At 39.5% G+C, this 18,783-nt stretch overlaps 1 protein-coding gene across 1 annotated transcript in view; it reads left to right on the forward strand.

The window, feature by feature from the left end:
- Positions 1 to 18,783, forward strand: part of CACUL1 (CDK2 associated cullin domain 1) — a 51,571-nt gene that overhangs the window by 22,200 nt on the left and 10,588 nt on the right. Inside the window, exons 4-6 of the mRNA XM_066355500.1 lie at positions 10,502 to 10,597; positions 11,501 to 11,603; positions 15,629 to 15,718. Of these exons, the coding sequence (XP_066211597.1) occupies positions 10,502 to 10,597; positions 11,501 to 11,603; positions 15,629 to 15,718 (289 nt within the window). The remainder of the gene's footprint in view (positions 1 to 10,501; positions 10,598 to 11,500; positions 11,604 to 15,628; positions 15,719 to 18,783) is intronic.

The following is an 18,783-nucleotide window of genomic DNA, read 5'->3' on the forward strand; positions in this document are numbered from 1 at the left end:
CTTCTGTCACCCCCATGATGTGGTAAGAGAATGCAAGATGGATTAAAGTAGGAAGGAATGACGTAGGGAAATGACGATTGCAGCAGACTAGCTGAACCCCAGGTCCACAGTCCCCAATCTGCAGTTCAAAAATCCAAAGAAAGCTTTGAAAATGACATTTCCCCTTTAAGTTTGGTGCTATAATTCATGTGATTTAAACCTTGATCTAAGCCCATGTGAGGCTCTTAGTGGGAACATTCACATATCTCTTCCCAGAAGTATCATTGTGTTGATATTCCCAATTTCTACTTTTGTTTTTTGATGTACTATGTGGTATATATACCATATTACCTTTTTCATCTGGAAAAGTTTTGAATTATGGCACACATCTGGCCCCAGAATCTTGGATAAGAAATCGTGGACCTGTTGGTAATGAGAAGGGAGAAATATCTAGGACACACTGCAGAGATCAAGGAAGATAGTAACTGCTTGGAGACAGAGTTAGGGTGAGAAGACTCAAAGGTCATTTTTGTTTCAATAGAAATGTTGAAAGATAGGGAAGGAGAATAGATAGTGGTTTTACAATGTTTAGTTCAACATTTAGTGTCCCTGTGCTAGCCAGTGTGCTAGACGCTAGGGCTTGTTCTTTGTACTGTTTAGGGGAAGGGTGTAATGACCTTTTTTTGTTGTTGTATTTTTCTGAAGTTGGAAATGGGGAAGCAGTCAGACTCCCGTATGCGCCCAACTGGGATCCACCTGGCACGCCCACCAGGGGGCGATGCTCTGCCCATCTGGTGTGTCGCTCTGTTGCAACCAGGGCCATTCTAGCACCTGAGGCAGAGGCCATGGAGCCATCCTCAGCGCCCGGGCCTTCGCTCTAATGGAGCCTTGGCTGCTGGAAGGGAAGAGAGAGAAACAGAGAGGAAGGAGAGGGGGAGGGGTGGAGAAGCAGATGGGCGCTTCTCTTGTGTGCCCTGGCCAGGAATTGAACCCGGGACTCCTGCACGCCAGGCCGATGCTCTACCACTGAGCCAACCGGCCAGGGCTGTAATGACTTTTTTAATATACTGGGATATGTAAGTTATAGGACAAAGATATGAAACGAGTCACAAGTCTTGCTAATTTTCCTTGTAAAATGTGTCAGCTTTCTCTCCTACCACCTTGCTGGCGTAGATCCTCATTGGTAGTTTCCTGAACAGTGGAAAGAGATTTCTCGTTTGTGTCTTGGCCCTGCACCATCTCTCTATCCATCTTGTTTATTTTTCTCAGACTGGTCATCCATTCTTTTGAACCTTCTGATGCTACTGTTACCTAAAGAGCAAAGACTGCACACACTCCATGACGAGGATCTTGAGGCTCTGCAGTCTGCGCTGAGCAAGGCCGCGACCAGTGCTTTTTCAGTTTGAGTGGGCGGTGTCTTTCCATCTCTGTGTTTCCCCCTTTGGTTTCTTTTCACTGCTTCTTTCCTCCCTTCCCTTTCCATGGAGGGTGCTTGTCTGTCAGGGTTTGCCCGACGTTTAACTTCCCTACTCAGATAGGTTTAATTAATCATGTCTGTATCACTTTATTTGTATTGCTGTTGTGGTCCTTTGTAGGGCACTTTGGTATAGATCGCGTTACCAAGCAGGGTATCACCTTTGCTGCCTGGAGCTTCCTGAGGGCAAGCATCCCGACTCTCTTGTGTTGGCTTCCCTGGGCCTGTTGTAGTCTTGGACCGAGTTAAGTGCTCATTAGAGAAACATGCCAGCATAATGCTGTTGACCTCCTGCTTCCAATTCTCTTCCTTCTGGATGCACGGTAGGACGTACTTCCCTATCCCACTGAAGTTACACTTGCCCAGGTGACTGACTTTGCCTGTGAACTGAGTGGAAGTGAAACACGTACCCCAAATCTGAAGCCCGTGAGGGCAGTGGTGCGGTCCTCATGTTAACGCACCCTGCCGGGTGGTCCGTCGGTGGGGGTTCCCTGACCCTGGGTTTCTGGTCAGTCTGACATGGAGCAGACTCAAGGTGGGCATGGCACGCAGCATGAGGGAGAAAGAAAGCTTCGCTGTCCATGCTCCCTGGATTTTTAGTCCCTCAAAAATTTCTTTAATTGAGATATAATTCACATGCCCTAACATTCACCTTTTCAAAGTGTATATAACTCAGTGGTTTTTAATATAGTTACAAAATTGTGCAGCATCACCACTAATTTTAGTCACCTGGACTAACAACCCAGGACTCGTCAGTAGTCACTCCCTAGTCTTCTCTTCTTTCTGCCTCTCACAACCACTAGTCTACATTCTTTCTCTGTGGATTTGCCTGTTCCGGAATTTCATAGGAACGGAATTGGAATTAGACAATATATGGCCTATTGTGTCTGGTTTAATGAACATAGTGTTTTCAAGGTTCATTCATGTTTATGGCATGATGAATACTTCATTCATGTTTATGGCTGGATAGCATTCCATTTTATGGTTATACCACATCTTGTTTATTCAAACTTTGTTATTTTAAGTCCCTGAGATTTTAGGGGGGGGTTGTTTTTTGACTGACACTATAAGTTTGTGAATTGAGAATATTTAGAATATCTTCTTTTGCCCTACTACATTTGGATAATTTAACTTAATGATTCTAAATAACATCCTCTACTCTTAAAACTGTATTAAATAACACTTCCACATTTTGATTATTTTTGTGTACATCTGTAGTTGGAATTCACAAGAGTAGTTGTGAGACATTTTTCTCCCCATGTAGTGTTAATAAATTTATTGTATATATGAATGCATTTTATTGAGTTGAGAGTATATTTTTACTTTTACCAAATAAAAGCATTCTGATGTTTTGGTCACGTAGCTTTATATTTAGGAATTCAGTAGCAACAGTTTGTCAGTGGTTTGGAACTGAACACTGCATTGCCCCTAATAGACAGTGTTCAAACAGATGGGGTTCCCGGGCCAGGAGAGTAACAGTATAGCATTAGGAACGCACCAGTAATACTGAGCTCGGGGTCCTGAGGAGGAGGCCACAAAGACAGGCGGAAAAGGAAAATGGTGCAGTTTTTGTTCCTAAAGAGGGCTGCATTTAGAATAGTTTAAATGAGTATTTGCCGACTATTTCAATTAAAAGGAAGTCAATTTCACTTAACCTTTCCTTTTAATAAAATTAGAATATCTAAAATGATTATTTATTGATTTGAGAGAGAGACATTGATTTGTTGTTCCACTTATTTACATATTCATTGGTTGATTCTCATATGTGCCCTGGCTGAAGTTTAATCTGCAATCTTGGGGTATCGGGATGACCAACTGAGCTACCTGGCCAGAGCAGAAATAGAGTATTTTTGATGTCTTTTAAGCTAAATATAGTTTGATTGGGATAAATATAATTTGACTCTCAAACTACTTAATAATGGAAGTTAATAGAAAGTAAACTATAATCAGTCAATGTTACTTTGATGCACTCATCAGAGACACTGCTAAATTGTCCTTAAATTGATCCAGATTTGCTTGGTGTTTAAAATCAGAGCAAGGTTGCCTTGCTATTTGTGTTTTGTCCAGTGGGTGGCAGCATAACTCAACTTGTCTTTTGAAATTTTATATACTTTGTTTCTTATTTATTAATTTAAAAATATTTTATTTATTGGTTTTACAGAGAGAGGGAGGTGGGGAGAGCGAGACGTATAGTTGCTTCACTTTAGTTGTTCATTGCTTGTTTGTTGCTTGTCACTTGTCACATGTGCTTTGACCAGGCAAGCCCAGGGTTTGGAACCAGTGACCTTAGTGGTCCCGGTCGACTTCCTATCCTCTGTCCTACTGCAGGCCAGGTTGAAATTTCATGTATTTTAAAGGCTATCATATCTATACTGTTGAACTACAAAGTATTAAAAAAAAATCTTTCATTCTTCCAAAGGTGGTATTTACTCCTTGCTAGAACGAAGGAGATTTTAGATAATAAGAAAGTTGCCCAATACCCTTTCTACGTGGGTTTCAAGTAAAATAAATATTGTCGTCAACTGGTATGTAGCTCTTCACATGCGTATTCTACTGAAATTTTTTCTGAATAAGTTATTTGGAGATCTATTAATCCAAGCTAGAACTTAAAGCAGTTGTTATAGTAAAGTTGTCCTTATCAGAGAATTTGCCAGTGAGACACCCTGTCAGTTTACTATCATCCTTTCAATGCAGGGACGGTGTTTTCCCCCCATAGGACTTAATATCAATATAATGCCACGTCCCAAAGAGAGCTGGTAAAATACTTACTAGTTGATAAAAAGCGTTTGTTAGCGGTACAGCTGAGATCACTAGAACCATCTCCTTGTTTCATGCCAACAGCATCCTGAATTCAGAAGGTTGGACTTTGATGAGCAGGAGAGGCAGATGGCTTAACCACAGGACAGCTACTGCGGTTGTACATTGTCACAGTGAACGCAGCACAGTTATGAGCTGTACTCTTCTTAAAATAAACGTTTTGTTTTGAGGCAGTTATGTTCTCAAATTGGAAAAGATAAGGAAAAAGTTTCCTTTAAAAAATAAGCGGATCGGGTTAAGTGGTAGGTTTGGTCCGCGTTAAGAGGTGAGGTGTATGGGCAAGTGAGAAGTCATCCTAGTCCGCTAACTTCTTTAGCTGTTTCCTGTTTTTCACTCCTCCGGCCTGACCCTCAGCTCTTAGCAGGGCCTGCTTCACGGAGGGGCATTCTTGGCACCCTTGCCCCGCCCCAGCAGTGAGGGGATGGATGGACAGCTCTTTGTTCCGTGGTGCCGGTGCGGGAGGTGAGAGGCCCACCTTGTGGGGTTTTGTTCGGTTTGGTTCTCCTGCCCCTGCCCCATATGTCGTCGGAGTCTGAGCCCTCGGAGGCGGGGCTCCCATTCCCCGCGGCCCCGCCCCTCCCAGGTTCAAGGTCTGGAGCAGGGGCTGGTAAACTCTTTCTCCTAGGAGTCTGAGAGCAGATACCCTCGCAGGCCTTCTGGGCTCTGTTGCTCATTGCCAGCTGAGTTGTTGCAGCATGAAGGCAGCCGGAGACCATTTGTAAATGGCTGGGCTTGACTGTACCTGTACAGCCTTATTTGTAAAAACGGGGTGGACCAGATTCAGTAAACGGCTGGGCTTGCCTGTTCCCTGTGTGAGGCCCCGGGACTGTACTGCTAGATCACACCTGGCCTTTGGCCATTCATCACAACTGCCGTGGTTGTCTCACCAGCTCTGAAGGCTGCCATCACCAGCGGAGAAGCGCTCTGTGTGTCACTCTCGGGAATTCATTCACCTGGTTGGACGTTCTGTATGTAAAATACAGAGACCTCAGTTCCCTGATAAACTCAAAAAATAGATTATGTAGGTTAACCAGATTTGGGAGATGTAGATATGTAGCTGAGTAATAAGAGAAGATCACAAAGTAATGAAATTCCATATTTGTTACACATACAGACACACACAGAGACTCGCACACAGATACAAGAACAGAACAAAATGTTGATGATAGTTATCTACCAATGTTGGTAGTGGCTACTTTTCTATAATTATATTTTTAATTAAAAAATTTTTAGTGAACGTGGATTACTCTAAAGGTTTATGTGCCTTTGTAATGGTTATTAGATTCTTCCCTCCTACCCTTATTTCTTCCCGATTTCATTTTAACATGGAAAAATCATTACTTGTTTAAGAAAACCAGAATGTTTTTGTGACCATAAAAGCATATATTCTTAATTTTTCATGTTTCATTTGGGTGGAGAAAGTGGGGCATAGGAGGAGGAGGTGTATTAATTTGGAATCGTGAGCCTTGTTTGTATTTTATATCTGCAGTGTCCAGTTTGATGACCTCTAGCCCCATGTGACTATTAAAGTTAAAATGAAATAAAAATTCACTTCCTTAGCTTTATTAAATACATTTCAAATGCTCAGTAGCCATATGTGGCTAATGGCTGCCGTACTGGACATTTCTATTATCACAGAAAGTTCTGTTTGACAGAACTGGCCTAGATTATAGTATGTTTGTTTATTGGGTAGTAAAAGTATTAAACAAATCATGTCATTCTAAAATTAATACACATTTAATTAGAGTAACTGACTGAACCTCCTTACCTAGTTTTCAGGGTCTAGCATAACGAGCTCTGTCCCTGCCCCACCTGTGAAGGTTTGACATAGGTATCAAATCCGAGCTTCCCTTTCTTGCTCTGAGGCACTTCTCACAGTTTACTTACTAAGTGATGTTTAGCAGATGGGATCTTCCAAGCTAGGTGTCAAAATTATTTTGTTTTCATCTAATGATACGTGAGGTTATCATCTAGTTCTACCATTTTAACCTTAAATTTTTTTGTTTAAAATTGTCTACAAAAGAACATCTGTATGAAGTCATTGACTGCAATATTGTGGTAACAAAAGATGAACAAAAATAATCAGTCTGGGTACTGATTAAATAGTACAGTCACCATTGTACAGTACTTATAAGAACAGATTTCGTAAAGTGTGGTTTGAGGACCTCTGAGGGTCCCCGAAATCCTTTCAGAGGGTCTGCAAAATGAGAACTGTCTTTCTAATGCTACTAAGGTGTTACTTGCCCTTTCTCTCTGTTGACATTTGCTCTGCTGGTACAAAAGCCACGGTGAGGGAAACTGCTGGTATCTGCATGACGCCTCACTTCCACACACTCACAGGAGGAAACCAAAGAGAAACAAACCAGTTCCACTGAAGAGTGTCCTGCATGAAGCAGTGGAAATTAATTCATTTTATGAAATTGTGACTTTGAGTATACTTTAAAAAATATCCCATGTGCTCAGATGGGAAGCTGCATACCAAAGCACAATGATTGTTTTGAGGAAAAGCCCTTGGGTGGTTATATGAGTTTTGAGCTAAACTAGCTTGTTTTTTTTCCCTCGCTGTAGAATACTAATCACTATTTTTATTTGAAAGGATGACACATTGACAAACTATGGTTATTTAGACTTTGGTATTTGACAGACATTTTCTCAAAAATGAATAAAGTAAGTCTTTCACTTCAAGGGTAACAACTGACATTTGTTGTCAATGATAAAATTTGAGCTTTAAAGTGAAAATTAGAACTACGGAAAACTTGTGTCTACCACCATGTCCTTTATCACTTCTCAGTACCTAGAAAGACTCTTCTGATTAGATAGGTGGTGATATTACAAATGCAGTTTTTTGTATATAGTGAAATATGTCAACATTTGGAAGGTTTGCATAACTCTTAGTATGTAGTGACCAAATTGTGATGTTATATGTTATAAAATAAAATGTATGCGTAAAAGATCCATTCTAAATAGAAGGTAGACCAGTGGGTTTTAATTGCTAGAGAGCAACGAATTATATAGTTTCTGATTTCATATTGTAGCTGCCCTTTACGAAACCACCGCTTGTCAAGTTTCAGAGAATATCCACAATTATGTGAAAAGGCTGCTACAATACGCCTTCTTGTTCTGTCTAGATATCTTTGTGAGGGTAGATATTTCTTCATTTATTTCAACCAAAACAACACATCATAGCTCATTCAAACAGAAGCAGATATTAAGCCAGACTCTAAAGAGACTTGCAGTAATCTGAAAACAATTCCACTCTTCTTACTAATTATTTTTGTTTTGGAAAATATTTACATTTAAAACATAAAGTTGTATTTTAACATTAAAATATGTTGAAATGAAATGAGTTTATTGTCATTTTAGAATGAATTTATATTTTTAAAACCCAGTTTTGGTCCTGGCTGTTTACCTCAGCAGTCTAGCGTCGGCCGGTGTGTGGATGTCCTGGGTTTGATTCCAGGTCAGGGGATATGGGAGAAGGGACCATCTGCTTTTCCACCTCTTTCCCTTTCCCTTCTCCCCCCCCCCCCCTCTCTCTCCCTCCCTCCCTCCCTCCCTCCTGCAGTCATGGCTTGGTTGGAGCAAGTTGGACTGGGTGCGAGGATGGCTCCATGCCTTGCCTCAGGCGCTAAAATAGCTCAGTTGCCGAGCAGTGGAGCAAGGCCCCAGATGGGTAGAGCATTGCCCTGTAGGGGGCTTGCCCCGTGGATCCTGGTCAGGGTGCATGTGGGAGTCTGTCTCCCTGACTCACTGCTTCTCACTTAATAAAAAACAAACAAAAAAACCTCAGTTTAAGTTTTTAATGTGGTGAATATTGACATATATAACCTATATCATAAAAGCTTTGTGTAATCTTTGGTTATTTTTAGGAGTATAAAAGATTCCTGAGACCAAATATGTGAGAACCACTAGAATAAACCAGTTTCCAGAATACATTTTTAGAACAGTTGCGGATCAGTGTGATTGTATGTTAGCGTTTGTGTGGAAAAGGGTATAAATGAGATACTTAGTTTTTGCATATACGTAAAATTTTTCTGTAGGGATATAAAAGAATTAAGTGTTGGCCCAGTGAGAGAGAAATGAAACTTTTTAAAACATTTGAATTTTAAATCGGATGAATACATTACTCATTAAAAAACAAAAATTCCTCCTACCGGCCATGTCACACATTGCGGGGAATCAGGTCTGTTGTGAAAAATTGGAGCAAGTTTGGAGTAACAGTTATTTTTCTTGCGGCCCTCTTTTTCTTGTTTGAGAAGAATATGAACCTTGCTTGTTTTAGGGGTAAAAAAATGTCATTTTATGTCTAAGCCAAATATATTCATGTTGAAATAATGTAAATCAAATAGGTAGTGATTTCCCCACTGGGGCTCAGAGTATACTGACTAAGTTTTAAGGACGAACAATTTGATTAGTTTTTAAAAATAGCTTTTCTTTAGGTTCCTAGTAAAGAGATTGGATTTATTTTAGAAGATTGTTATGATTTATAGTCCTGCCATTTCAAAGGTTTTCAATAAGTGCCATGTGAAATGTGGAAATAAAAAGCTAAGTAAATGTTCTGACATTTCATTCAGTACAAAAAGTACCTTTTATTACTCCTAACCTTTGAGGCTTTGGGAATTTTTGAAGAGAATAAGGAATTCAATTTTATTTATTCTGTCTGCTACTAAGTATGCCTTTTGATCAATGTTCATACTTTTAACTTTGAGATAGATAAAGTGTCCTTTTACGAAAGGGAAAATTATTTTAATGCAAAAACTTCAGATTTTTTTCATATAATACTTCTAAAATTAATTTCTTTGAATACTGAAATATTATTTCCAGAGCTCATTGAAGCACTTTAGAGAGAGAGATTACATGTGTTTCTGTTCATTAGTTATAGTTAAAAGTTTGCCCATAATGTGGAACCATTTTCCCCAATTCCTTTAGTTTATAAGGAATGTTTTTTAATAATGTTCATGGGTTTTTATGAAGTATTAGACAAATGGGTAGTTAATTCAGAAAGTTTACTTGTTGCATATTCATGTATAATAGTTGACATTTTTTCAAGGCACTTATACGTAATTTTCTTGGAATCTAAGCACATCTTAGAAATAGCATCATTACCATTTTTCCTATTTTACATGTGTGGAAATTGAATTCGGGGACTAAAATGAATTGTGTAATGTCATAAAGCCTTGTTAAATAGTGAAATAATTTAGACTTAAGGTTAGGTTAGATTTAGATTTTAGTAAATTTGGGTTTAAGTAAGACTGTCCTTGTGCGACATGCCTTTATGTATACCTAGTATGTTCCAGGCTGTGTGGTTGGCACTGGAGATGTAACGATAAGACATCGGTCCTGCTCCCCAGGGACTTGAAGTGTAGTGATGAGACCCCCCAGTGGGAGAAGTGTGTAAGTGTGATGGTTCCTGGTTGAAGGGCCATATATCCTAGTATTTATGAAGAAGTAAGTGACAGATCTTGAAGTGAATCTGGTTAGGGGGCGGTGCTAAAGACATTCAGGTAGAAACATGGCTGGTCAAGGAAGAACCAAACAGCCTACAGATGCTGTTGGGTAACTGCTAGCAGTCTGTGGGTTTGCTCTGCTGGGCTGCGCATGAGGGAGTGGATGTGAGTGCAGAGGGTGCCCTGAGTTGGGAATTTGAACTTTCCTCTAAAGCAGGCGTCCCCAAACTATGGCCCGCGGGCCGCAATGCGGCCCCCTGAGGCCATTTATCCAGCCCCCACTGCACTTCTGGAAGGGGCACCTCTTTCATTGGTGGTCAGTGAGAGGACCACTGTATTTGGCAGCCCTCCAATGGTCTGAGGGACAGTGAACTGGCCCCCTGTGTAAAAAGTTTGGAGACCCCTGCAAAGGTTTAGGGTGCTAAGAAAAGGAATGTCAGTAGATGGAAGGACTAAGGCTGACCAAGGTTTGAGACTCTATTCTTGAGCTTGTTAGCTGTGAGGCCATAGGCACGTGACTAAATATTTTGAGCCCTGGTTCTTTCCTATGTAAAGTAGAAATAGCATTCGGTTTGCAGGCAGTTAGGAAAACTAAGGAAAACAAATGTTAAAGCATCTAGTGTGCACCAGACCTTAAGTCCTCACTCATGGAAGCTGAATTAGAAGTAAGGAGAGTCACTGTACACCCTCGAAGCTTGTAGGTAGAGCCATTTGCACTTGAGGTTGTGACTGAAGGCCTTTAAACCTGGTTTCCCAGAATGCTCACCTTTATGTTTTCCCACAGGCCAGCCCTCCAGATCTCTATATTGAAAGATTTAATATAGCTCTTGGACAGTATATGGGAGCATTGCAGAGCATTGTGCCTCTTTTCATATATATGGTAAGTTAGGGCTTGCTTTATTGGTCTAAGCATAGAGAGCGAAGCATGTCCTGTATTTTTTTTACTATACATTATAGTAGAAATGGAAATTAACCCATCGAAGTGGAATATATGGTGGGAGCTAGTGGGCGCATGGTTTATACCTGCTCTCAAAATGGGCAGCCTGTCATTAGTGATTCCCAGTGTTACCTTTAAATGATAAGCTTGTGTGTGTGTGTGTGTGTTTTTCTGAAGTGAGAAGTGGGGAGGCAGTCAGACAGACTCCCGCATGCGCCCTACCGGGATCCACCCGGCATGCCCACCAAGGGGCGATGCTCTGCCCATCTGGGGCGTTGCTCTGTTGCAACCAGAGCCATTCTAACACTTGAGGCAGAGACCATGGAGCCATCCTCAGGGCCCAGGCCAATTTAGCGCCCCTTGGCTGCAGAAGGGGAAGAGAGAGATAGGGGAAGGAGAGGGGGAGGGGTGGAGAAGCAGATGGGTGCTCTCCTGTGTGCCCTGGCTGGGAATTGAACCTGGGACTTCCACATTCAGGCTGACGCTCTACTACTGAGCCGGCCAGCCAGGGCCAGGGCAGATGATAAGGTATTTTTAAAGGGCATTTTAAGTGCCTGTCACACACTGTGGGTCCATGTGTCTGTACATCCCTGTCTAGGTCATGTTGGTATCTTCCCATGTTCTTTTGGGGGGGGGTGTATGGTTTATAGCATTTTACATTTCCATTCTTTTAACCCCATGCCCAAAAGACCTGTAAATAGGACAGGACTTTCTTATGTTGTTCGATGTTGGGTTTTTACGTTTTAATTGATGCCTTCTATGAGTTGTTTCCTAAAATAATTTATTCTTCAGTTCATTAATCATTTTCCCTAATTGATGCACTGAAAAATAATTTATCTTTTTCAGAATAAGTTTTACATTGAAACCAAGCTTAACAGAGACTTAAAAGATGACCTTATAAAGCTGTTTACGGAACATGTTGCAGAAAAGCACATTTACAGCCTAATGCGTAAGTAATTCAGCCTACCAGGAGTGAGAGAACACTAACCGTGACAGATACATTGTTTTGATCAGAGAGCACTGGCGCATGAACCCCACTGTGGACATCTTCTGAATCATACAGTAGAAAGTGTTGAAGCCTGTCTCTGTAGAGAGGGGCACGAGGAATTGAAAATAGGACTTGAAGGTCATGGATATGCAGCTGGGAGCTGCATAGCCATGTTAACCAACAGTGTATCATGTCTGGCCCGATCCTTGCCTTTTTTCCCCTTCTGACGGGGAGACATTGTTAAGGAGTTCACCCCTACCTTTGTCACTGGTACCTCTAAGGAGCGCAGTGTGATATCTTTGAAGTGGTAGCACAGAATCCTCTCTGATTTTTACTCTGGTGCAGAAACCCCTCTCTTGTCTGGCTCTGTCATTTATTAACTATCTCAGGCAAGCTTCTGAGCCTCTGGTCCTGTGTTTTCTCTCCTGTGGATTGGGGTTTGTAAAATGTTTAACGTGGTTATGTAGGTTAGGAAAGCAGATCAGAGAGCCAGGTTCAGTTTGGCTTTCTTTCCCCCCACCCCCAGGCCCTGCCCCCTCGCAGTAGGCTGCATCTTACCCTACCTCTCCTAAAACAGTAGACCTCTCCAGCGCGTTTAGGAATCCCGTACAACCTGACGTGTCAGGATCCTTTAAAAGCTCATATTTTATGCACTGTATCATCAAGTATGTTAGAATTTAGCACATACTAAATGGGCTTGTGGTATTTTTTACTTTCTTATAATCATAGTTATTAACACAGTGAACTTTTACCAGAATTTCCCAGAGAATTGTAAGCTTGACCATAAACTCGTATCTTTTTGAGTGTAAAGGAAGAGAAGGAATATTCAACGTTGGGCCAGTTTATTTTAGAAAGGCAGAGTTTTCAAATAATATTGAAGATGAAGATAATATATGTTTTATTATGTTCCGAAGAGATTCCAGAATCATAATAGAGGTCTAGAATCTTGGGAGTATGCCCCCCTTTTAAGTGCTGGCTGAACATTTATAGATATCTTGAAACATTATATCATGATATGTTCCAGCTGTTAATTATGACTACTTAAGTATTATCTCTGCTGTTGACATTGTCTGTGTATTTTTATAAGCTATAACACAGCATTTTGGAGTCTTTCCTGTTAAAATTCTTTAGACCAGTGTAATTTGGTAGTAAAACTTATTTACTATAGAAATGTGTTTTTATATTTTTCATCAATTTGGAAATCACTTTTATTGGGCATATAATTTAATTGGACAAAGAGAATATGGTAGTCCAGATCTGGTGCGAGAAAACATAAACAGATTACTTCTTTCTTTTGTTTATAATATAATCTGATTTTCAGTAGAAATTACATTTACAGGTGGATATGCCTTTTCTCTCCCAAGTAAACTGAAAAGGCTTAAGCTTTTAGGAAATTGGATAAAACTGAGCTTATGAGATATTGAGCGGGCAGGAGACATTGTGCTTAGAGTAAGGGATACAAAAGTGACCCCTGGCCTCATTGCTTTGGGCTGTGTAACAAGAAACTCATAAATATTTGACAATGTTATGTGTGTGATCATCAAAAAGAGTTTCTAAACCAAACACACACACACACACACACACGGCTTACTGTGTGGTGTGGGACTTGTTCTAGACACTTTACAAGTATTACTTATTTCTCATAATTCTAAGGAAGGTATGATCATAACCTCTATTTTACAGATGGAAAAACTGAGGCACAGAGAGGTTAAATGTTTTTTAAAAATATTTATTTTATTGATTTTAGAGAGAAGGAGGGAGAGAGGGAGAGAGACAGGAACATCAATCTGTTCCTGTATGTGCCTTGACTAGGGGTGGAACTGGGAGAGGTTAAAATTATTTAAAAAAACAAACAAAAAACCTCACAGCTGTTAAGGATTGATTTCTTGTCTCTAGTTACACATTTTCCTATACTCACCTTTCACTCTACCAAAACACATAACTACATTCAATTTCTATAATTTTTAAGAAACTGATCAGTAATTTTCTTAACTTGGCTTCAGATACATTTGAAAATGCTAGTGTTTCATTTATTACTGTTGTGTAACAAATTGTCCCAAACATAGTGGCTTAAAACAACAACTCTATTTTATTTTGCTCACCAGCTTGCTAGGGCAGTTTATCTCTGCTCTGGTCAGCATTGGCTCCTATGACCCCATCAGGGTTTGGGGACTTTTAAGATGGCTCACTTATATGACTGGCAGGTTGTACTGGCTTTTGGTTTCTCTCTTATGTTTCCTCGAAGAGTGAATTTCCCAAGATATAGGAACTAGAAATTGCCAATTTCTTAGGTTCTGGGCCCTAACTTGGCACAATGTCACTTTGCTATAGTCTGTTGGGCAGGCAGTTACAGAGCCCAGATTCCAGGGGAGAGGACATGGACACACCTCTCAATGGGAGGCATGCCAAAAGGATTTGGGGGCCATGTTTTAAAACCAATACAGCAGGACAAAATGAACACCCATTCTGCTAATAAGTAATTGGTACTTCTTAACCCCTCCCCCCTTTTCACGCAGTCCCCCAACCCCTTTTTCATCTGGCAGCCATCATTAACCCCTCCCCCCTTTTCACGCAGTCCCCCAACCCCTTTTTCATCTGGCAGCCATCATTAGCCCCTCCCCCCTTTTCACACAGTCCCCCAACCCCTTTTTCATCTGGCAGCCATCATTAACCCCTCCCCCCTTTTCACGCAGTCCCCCAACCCCTTTTTCATCTGGCAGCCATCAGTTGGAACAAGACTTATTGAAGGTCAGCACAGTTGGTCAGAAAGTAGGAAGATGAATTAATATAGTAGTTAGAGCCTGGGTTTGGGCTCCATGTTGAAGTTAGAGCAGACCTTGAGTAGAGGAGACTCCTTCAGAACCTAAAATTTAGAATTTTAATTTTTAAATGTTATATTTTTAAAACATTTTCTGTAGTGCTTAAATTAACATTTGTCTCCTTAAAATTTATCTATGCCATTCAGAATTATAATTATCTAGTGATGATAAATCCAAAGGATAAATTTGAACAATGTACCTTTGGCCTTTACCACATAAATTAACGTGTAACTCACATTGACTGTTTGAAACTGAAGTCATTGTTGGCCAAGAGAGATGGCATTTCTATTTTTTTTTTTTTTTTGGCATTTTCATTTTTAAAAAAGCCATGAACAGAAGAAAAGCAGCTTGTCCAGTTTGACAAGCCTGGCGTAGAGTAAAAGTATGCCAAGTTGTATGGAGTATTTTGGTTAGTAAATCACAGGTTTTTGAGAGAAAAATTAAAAATGAACCATTTTGAATCAGTAGTTACCTGTTTATCCAGTAAATAATGGAACTCGTTTCTGTTAATGATGTTACCTGGAGGAATCGTTTCTATCCATTTAAAAATGTTCTCATAAAATTAAAAGAAATCTGACTCTGTTGTCACGTCCCGTCAGGGTCCTGTGGTTACCAGGGTCATGACAGTGAGAAGGGGGGGCGAGCGTGGTCTCTTGCTGTTACCTTTGGTAAGGAAACAGAACATATTTGCGACTCTGATTGCAGTCAACGAAATGACTAATAACACGTCTTTTAGAAAAATCCCAGGAGCCTCAAACATGGTGATTTGGGGGAAAGAGAAATGACTGAGAGAATTAGAGAACATTTTATCTCCCAAATGTAAATCTTTTGAATCGTGAACATAATGGAAGCACTTTGAGCTCGCTCACTAAGTACCATCATACCATTGCTTTTAGAAAGCTTTACTTGTTTTCAGAGTCTCCACGTTTTGAATTATTTCCATTAGTGTTTCCACAGACTGTACATGTTTATTTACTAGATCGAGCTCTGTTGCATTGGATTTAAAAAAGCCTTAGTGTATATAACCTCTTGGTGTGTCCTCTTGGGCTGTTCTCTGTCCTTGTACTTGTTTACCTTTCCATCTTTGGGAGACGTAGTAATAGAAAGAAAAACCGTTACAGTAAGTGTTCCATCATTTTCATATCCCATTTTTTCTTCTTATTTCAGCTTTACTTATAGAAGCGCAGTCAACACCATTTCAGGTCACACCTTCAACTATGGCAAATATTGTGAAAGGCCTGTATACTCTCAGACCAGGTAAATTTGTACGTTTCTTTTGGGGTCGGGCTTGTTTGTTTCCAGTCCTATCCAAGCGGACAGTGTTTCTCTGTTTTCTGAGGCCTAATGGTATTTGGATTTGTTATGGCAAAAAAAAAAAAAAAAAATCATCGTGAAATGTGAATTCAGGACTCAATTGGAATGATCTCTTGTTCCAGTGAAAATGAACATTTAGGAAATAATTTGTAGAAGACACTTTTGATGAAATTGAGGCTCATGCCTGGCATGAATTCTGCCTTTTTTGTCATGGAGTTTCTCCTTCACTCCAGCCCCCACCACGGACAGGCGTAGGCTTCCACGTTCACACTCCGCCTTCTCAGGCCTGTTGTGGAACTCGCAGGGAATCCACTGGAGGTCTTGGAGTGTACCCGCCGCAGGAAGAGGGGGTCTCCTTTCATTTTTATGTGAAATTCTTTTATCATTTGAGAATTAAATGAAATAAAACCTGATCTAAATTTCTTACCACAGTACCTGCTAATATAATGAGCATGCTAATGTTAACTGTTTTGACTACACACTTGGGTACAGTGGTTTTATTTTAATTGGTGGCTTGATCGCTTGTTTAATTTAGAAGATATGTCAGAATTTAGCTTGCTAAAAATGGAAATCAAGTGAAAACTGCAGTGCTAAGTATAGAGTGAGGTCAGATTCCTCGTCAGGCTAAACAATTAGTGACTTCCGCAATATTCAGATTTAATGTGACTTATATTTAATCAGGACTTGCTCTTTTCATCATAATTTTTAAGCAAATTAACTGTATAATTACTTATAACAATAGCAAATTTATTATGTGTGTCCAATAAACTGATGTTTTTCTAGTTTCTCAGAAATTTGAATTTCATTTTACTAAATGTGATGAAATGGCTCACGGGTTTTTCCTTTAGTGCTAGTTTGTGAATGATTTATTTTATTTTATTTTGGAAGGTATCCAAGCGCAATATGACAAATTTCTAAATTCTGCCTCCCAAGTATGCGGCTTTATCATAAAAGCTCTGACTTTTATCATAAGTAACAAATTGCAGAATAAAAGTAGTCACTAAGGGTAGAAACACTTAGAGATACATTTTCATTTAATTGCTATTTTATCTAAGTTTGGGCTCTTATAATAGGATTCATATTACTCGTGAGAACTCTATTTGAGAATTGTCCTTTTGAAAGGTGAGTTTTATGACAGGCTAAACTTTTGTAACCCTAGGCATTTTCTGAGTTATTATTAAACATATCTTGACATTTACATGTCTTGACCATTGTTCCTGGTTTATTAAAGCAGTTTTATTTACCTGACAGATTAAGGTTAAACTATTTTAAGAGTTGAATTTTCAAAGTTTCTTTTATTGCAGTGGTTCTCACGGGCAGATTTTGGTTTAATGAATGCATGTGAGTCGACCAAGAAGGTTTTTGAAAGTGTATATAGATTGTTGGGCCCTAACCCTTGGAAATTCTGATGACCATTATCATTTTAGGTGTGTTTTCCTTTGGTTTTAGAAGCTCAGCTTAAAAATACTTGCAGCCATCCTATCCGGCCCTTCCTCATTTAACACACACTTTTGTTGTTTCTCCATCTTTATTTGAATGACTGCCTGGAGTCTCGGACAATGGCAGGTCTTTCAAACTCCGGCCAGTTCGCCCTGACTGTTCAGTGGTTCTGCAGAGCGCTGTGTTACAGACTCTTAACCACATTTGAGCTGAGCTAAAGGGAGAGACACAAGTGAGTGGATTGGCTCTTGTGTCATTTACAGTGCTTATTATCATTATTATTATTATTATTATTGCCAGCTCTAACTTAGCTGTTGTCATGTTGAAATATTTTTTACTTACCAGTGACCCAGCCTTGCACAGCATTAGCATAACCTTTTCAAATTTAGATTGTATTTACTCAGATCACAACTTTTAAATTGGGCTCAGTGGAATAAATAGAGCACTGATATTTTATGGTTGAAAAAACATTTTTAAATTTTGATTGTAGGGAATGGGTTAGAGAGACAGACATTGATTTATTGTTCCTCTTGTTTGATTTATTGGTTGATTCTTGTATGTGCCCTGACTGGAGATTGGACCTGCAACCTTGGCTTATTAGGATGACGCTCTAGCCAACTGAGCTACCCAGCCAGGGCATCTTTTTTAATTAATTAAAAAATTTATTTTTTATTTTAACATTTTATAGTTTTTGATATACATAGCTAAGATGTTTTCCAAGAGGGAAAATTTGAAAGGGCCAGTTGAAAAGACTCCAGAAGGGTAACGATGCTCAGTTAGGGCCACCAGGAAGGAGAGAGAGTGCTCATTTCATCACGCCTCTGCTACACCTGCTACAGGTGCACATTGTTTATAGCGAAGAATTAATTCAGTGAGTAGCGGGAAGGGACTGCGCTTATTTTAGCTTGAGTTGTGAATATTAACAAGGCATTTATTCGGTTTATTTTTTCTCATGAATTATTCAGTTCCTGTCTTTCATTTATCTGGTCTTAGTGGTTTATAAAAATGCTTTATAATAAAAATATTAATTCATCTTTAATGCAAATATTTTCCTTAGACTTCTCTTTTATTTCTGAATGTTTTTCTTTATTCTCTTGATTATTTATAAAAAATAATTAACCATTTAATTCTTTTCTTTTACTGTTATATATATTTAATTTGCTGGCATTTAGCACGAGTCAAAATAAGTTTTATTTCCAAAGTACTTATCAGTTATCACCAGCCTATCTTAGTCAGTAAATGTTTAATTTCCCCTCCATTTCTTTTTTACGTGTCTGCTTACTACTACCTGTCCAGTCCTATTTGTGGTCTAGTATATTGTTTTGACTAGTGCTTTAAAGGGCTAGTATCTCCACCAACCCTCTCCCTCCACTTCGCCTCCCACTCACAATTCCTCAGTTATCATTCATGTTTTCCCTCATATTTAGAACTTTTGATGAGACCCATTTAAAATTCTCTAGAGATTTTCATTAAATTTTGTTATATCAGTAAAATGTAAAACCATCTTCTTTCTTTACACTGTAAATTCTTTTTAGAAAGGAAATATAAGCTCTTATATGTTTGTTATA

The sequence above is a fragment of the Saccopteryx leptura genome, chromosome 13, assembly GCF_036850995.1.
Source record: "Saccopteryx leptura isolate mSacLep1 chromosome 13, mSacLep1_pri_phased_curated, whole genome shotgun sequence".
In the NCBI taxonomy this organism is placed as follows: domain Eukaryota; kingdom Metazoa; phylum Chordata; class Mammalia; order Chiroptera; family Emballonuridae; genus Saccopteryx; species Saccopteryx leptura.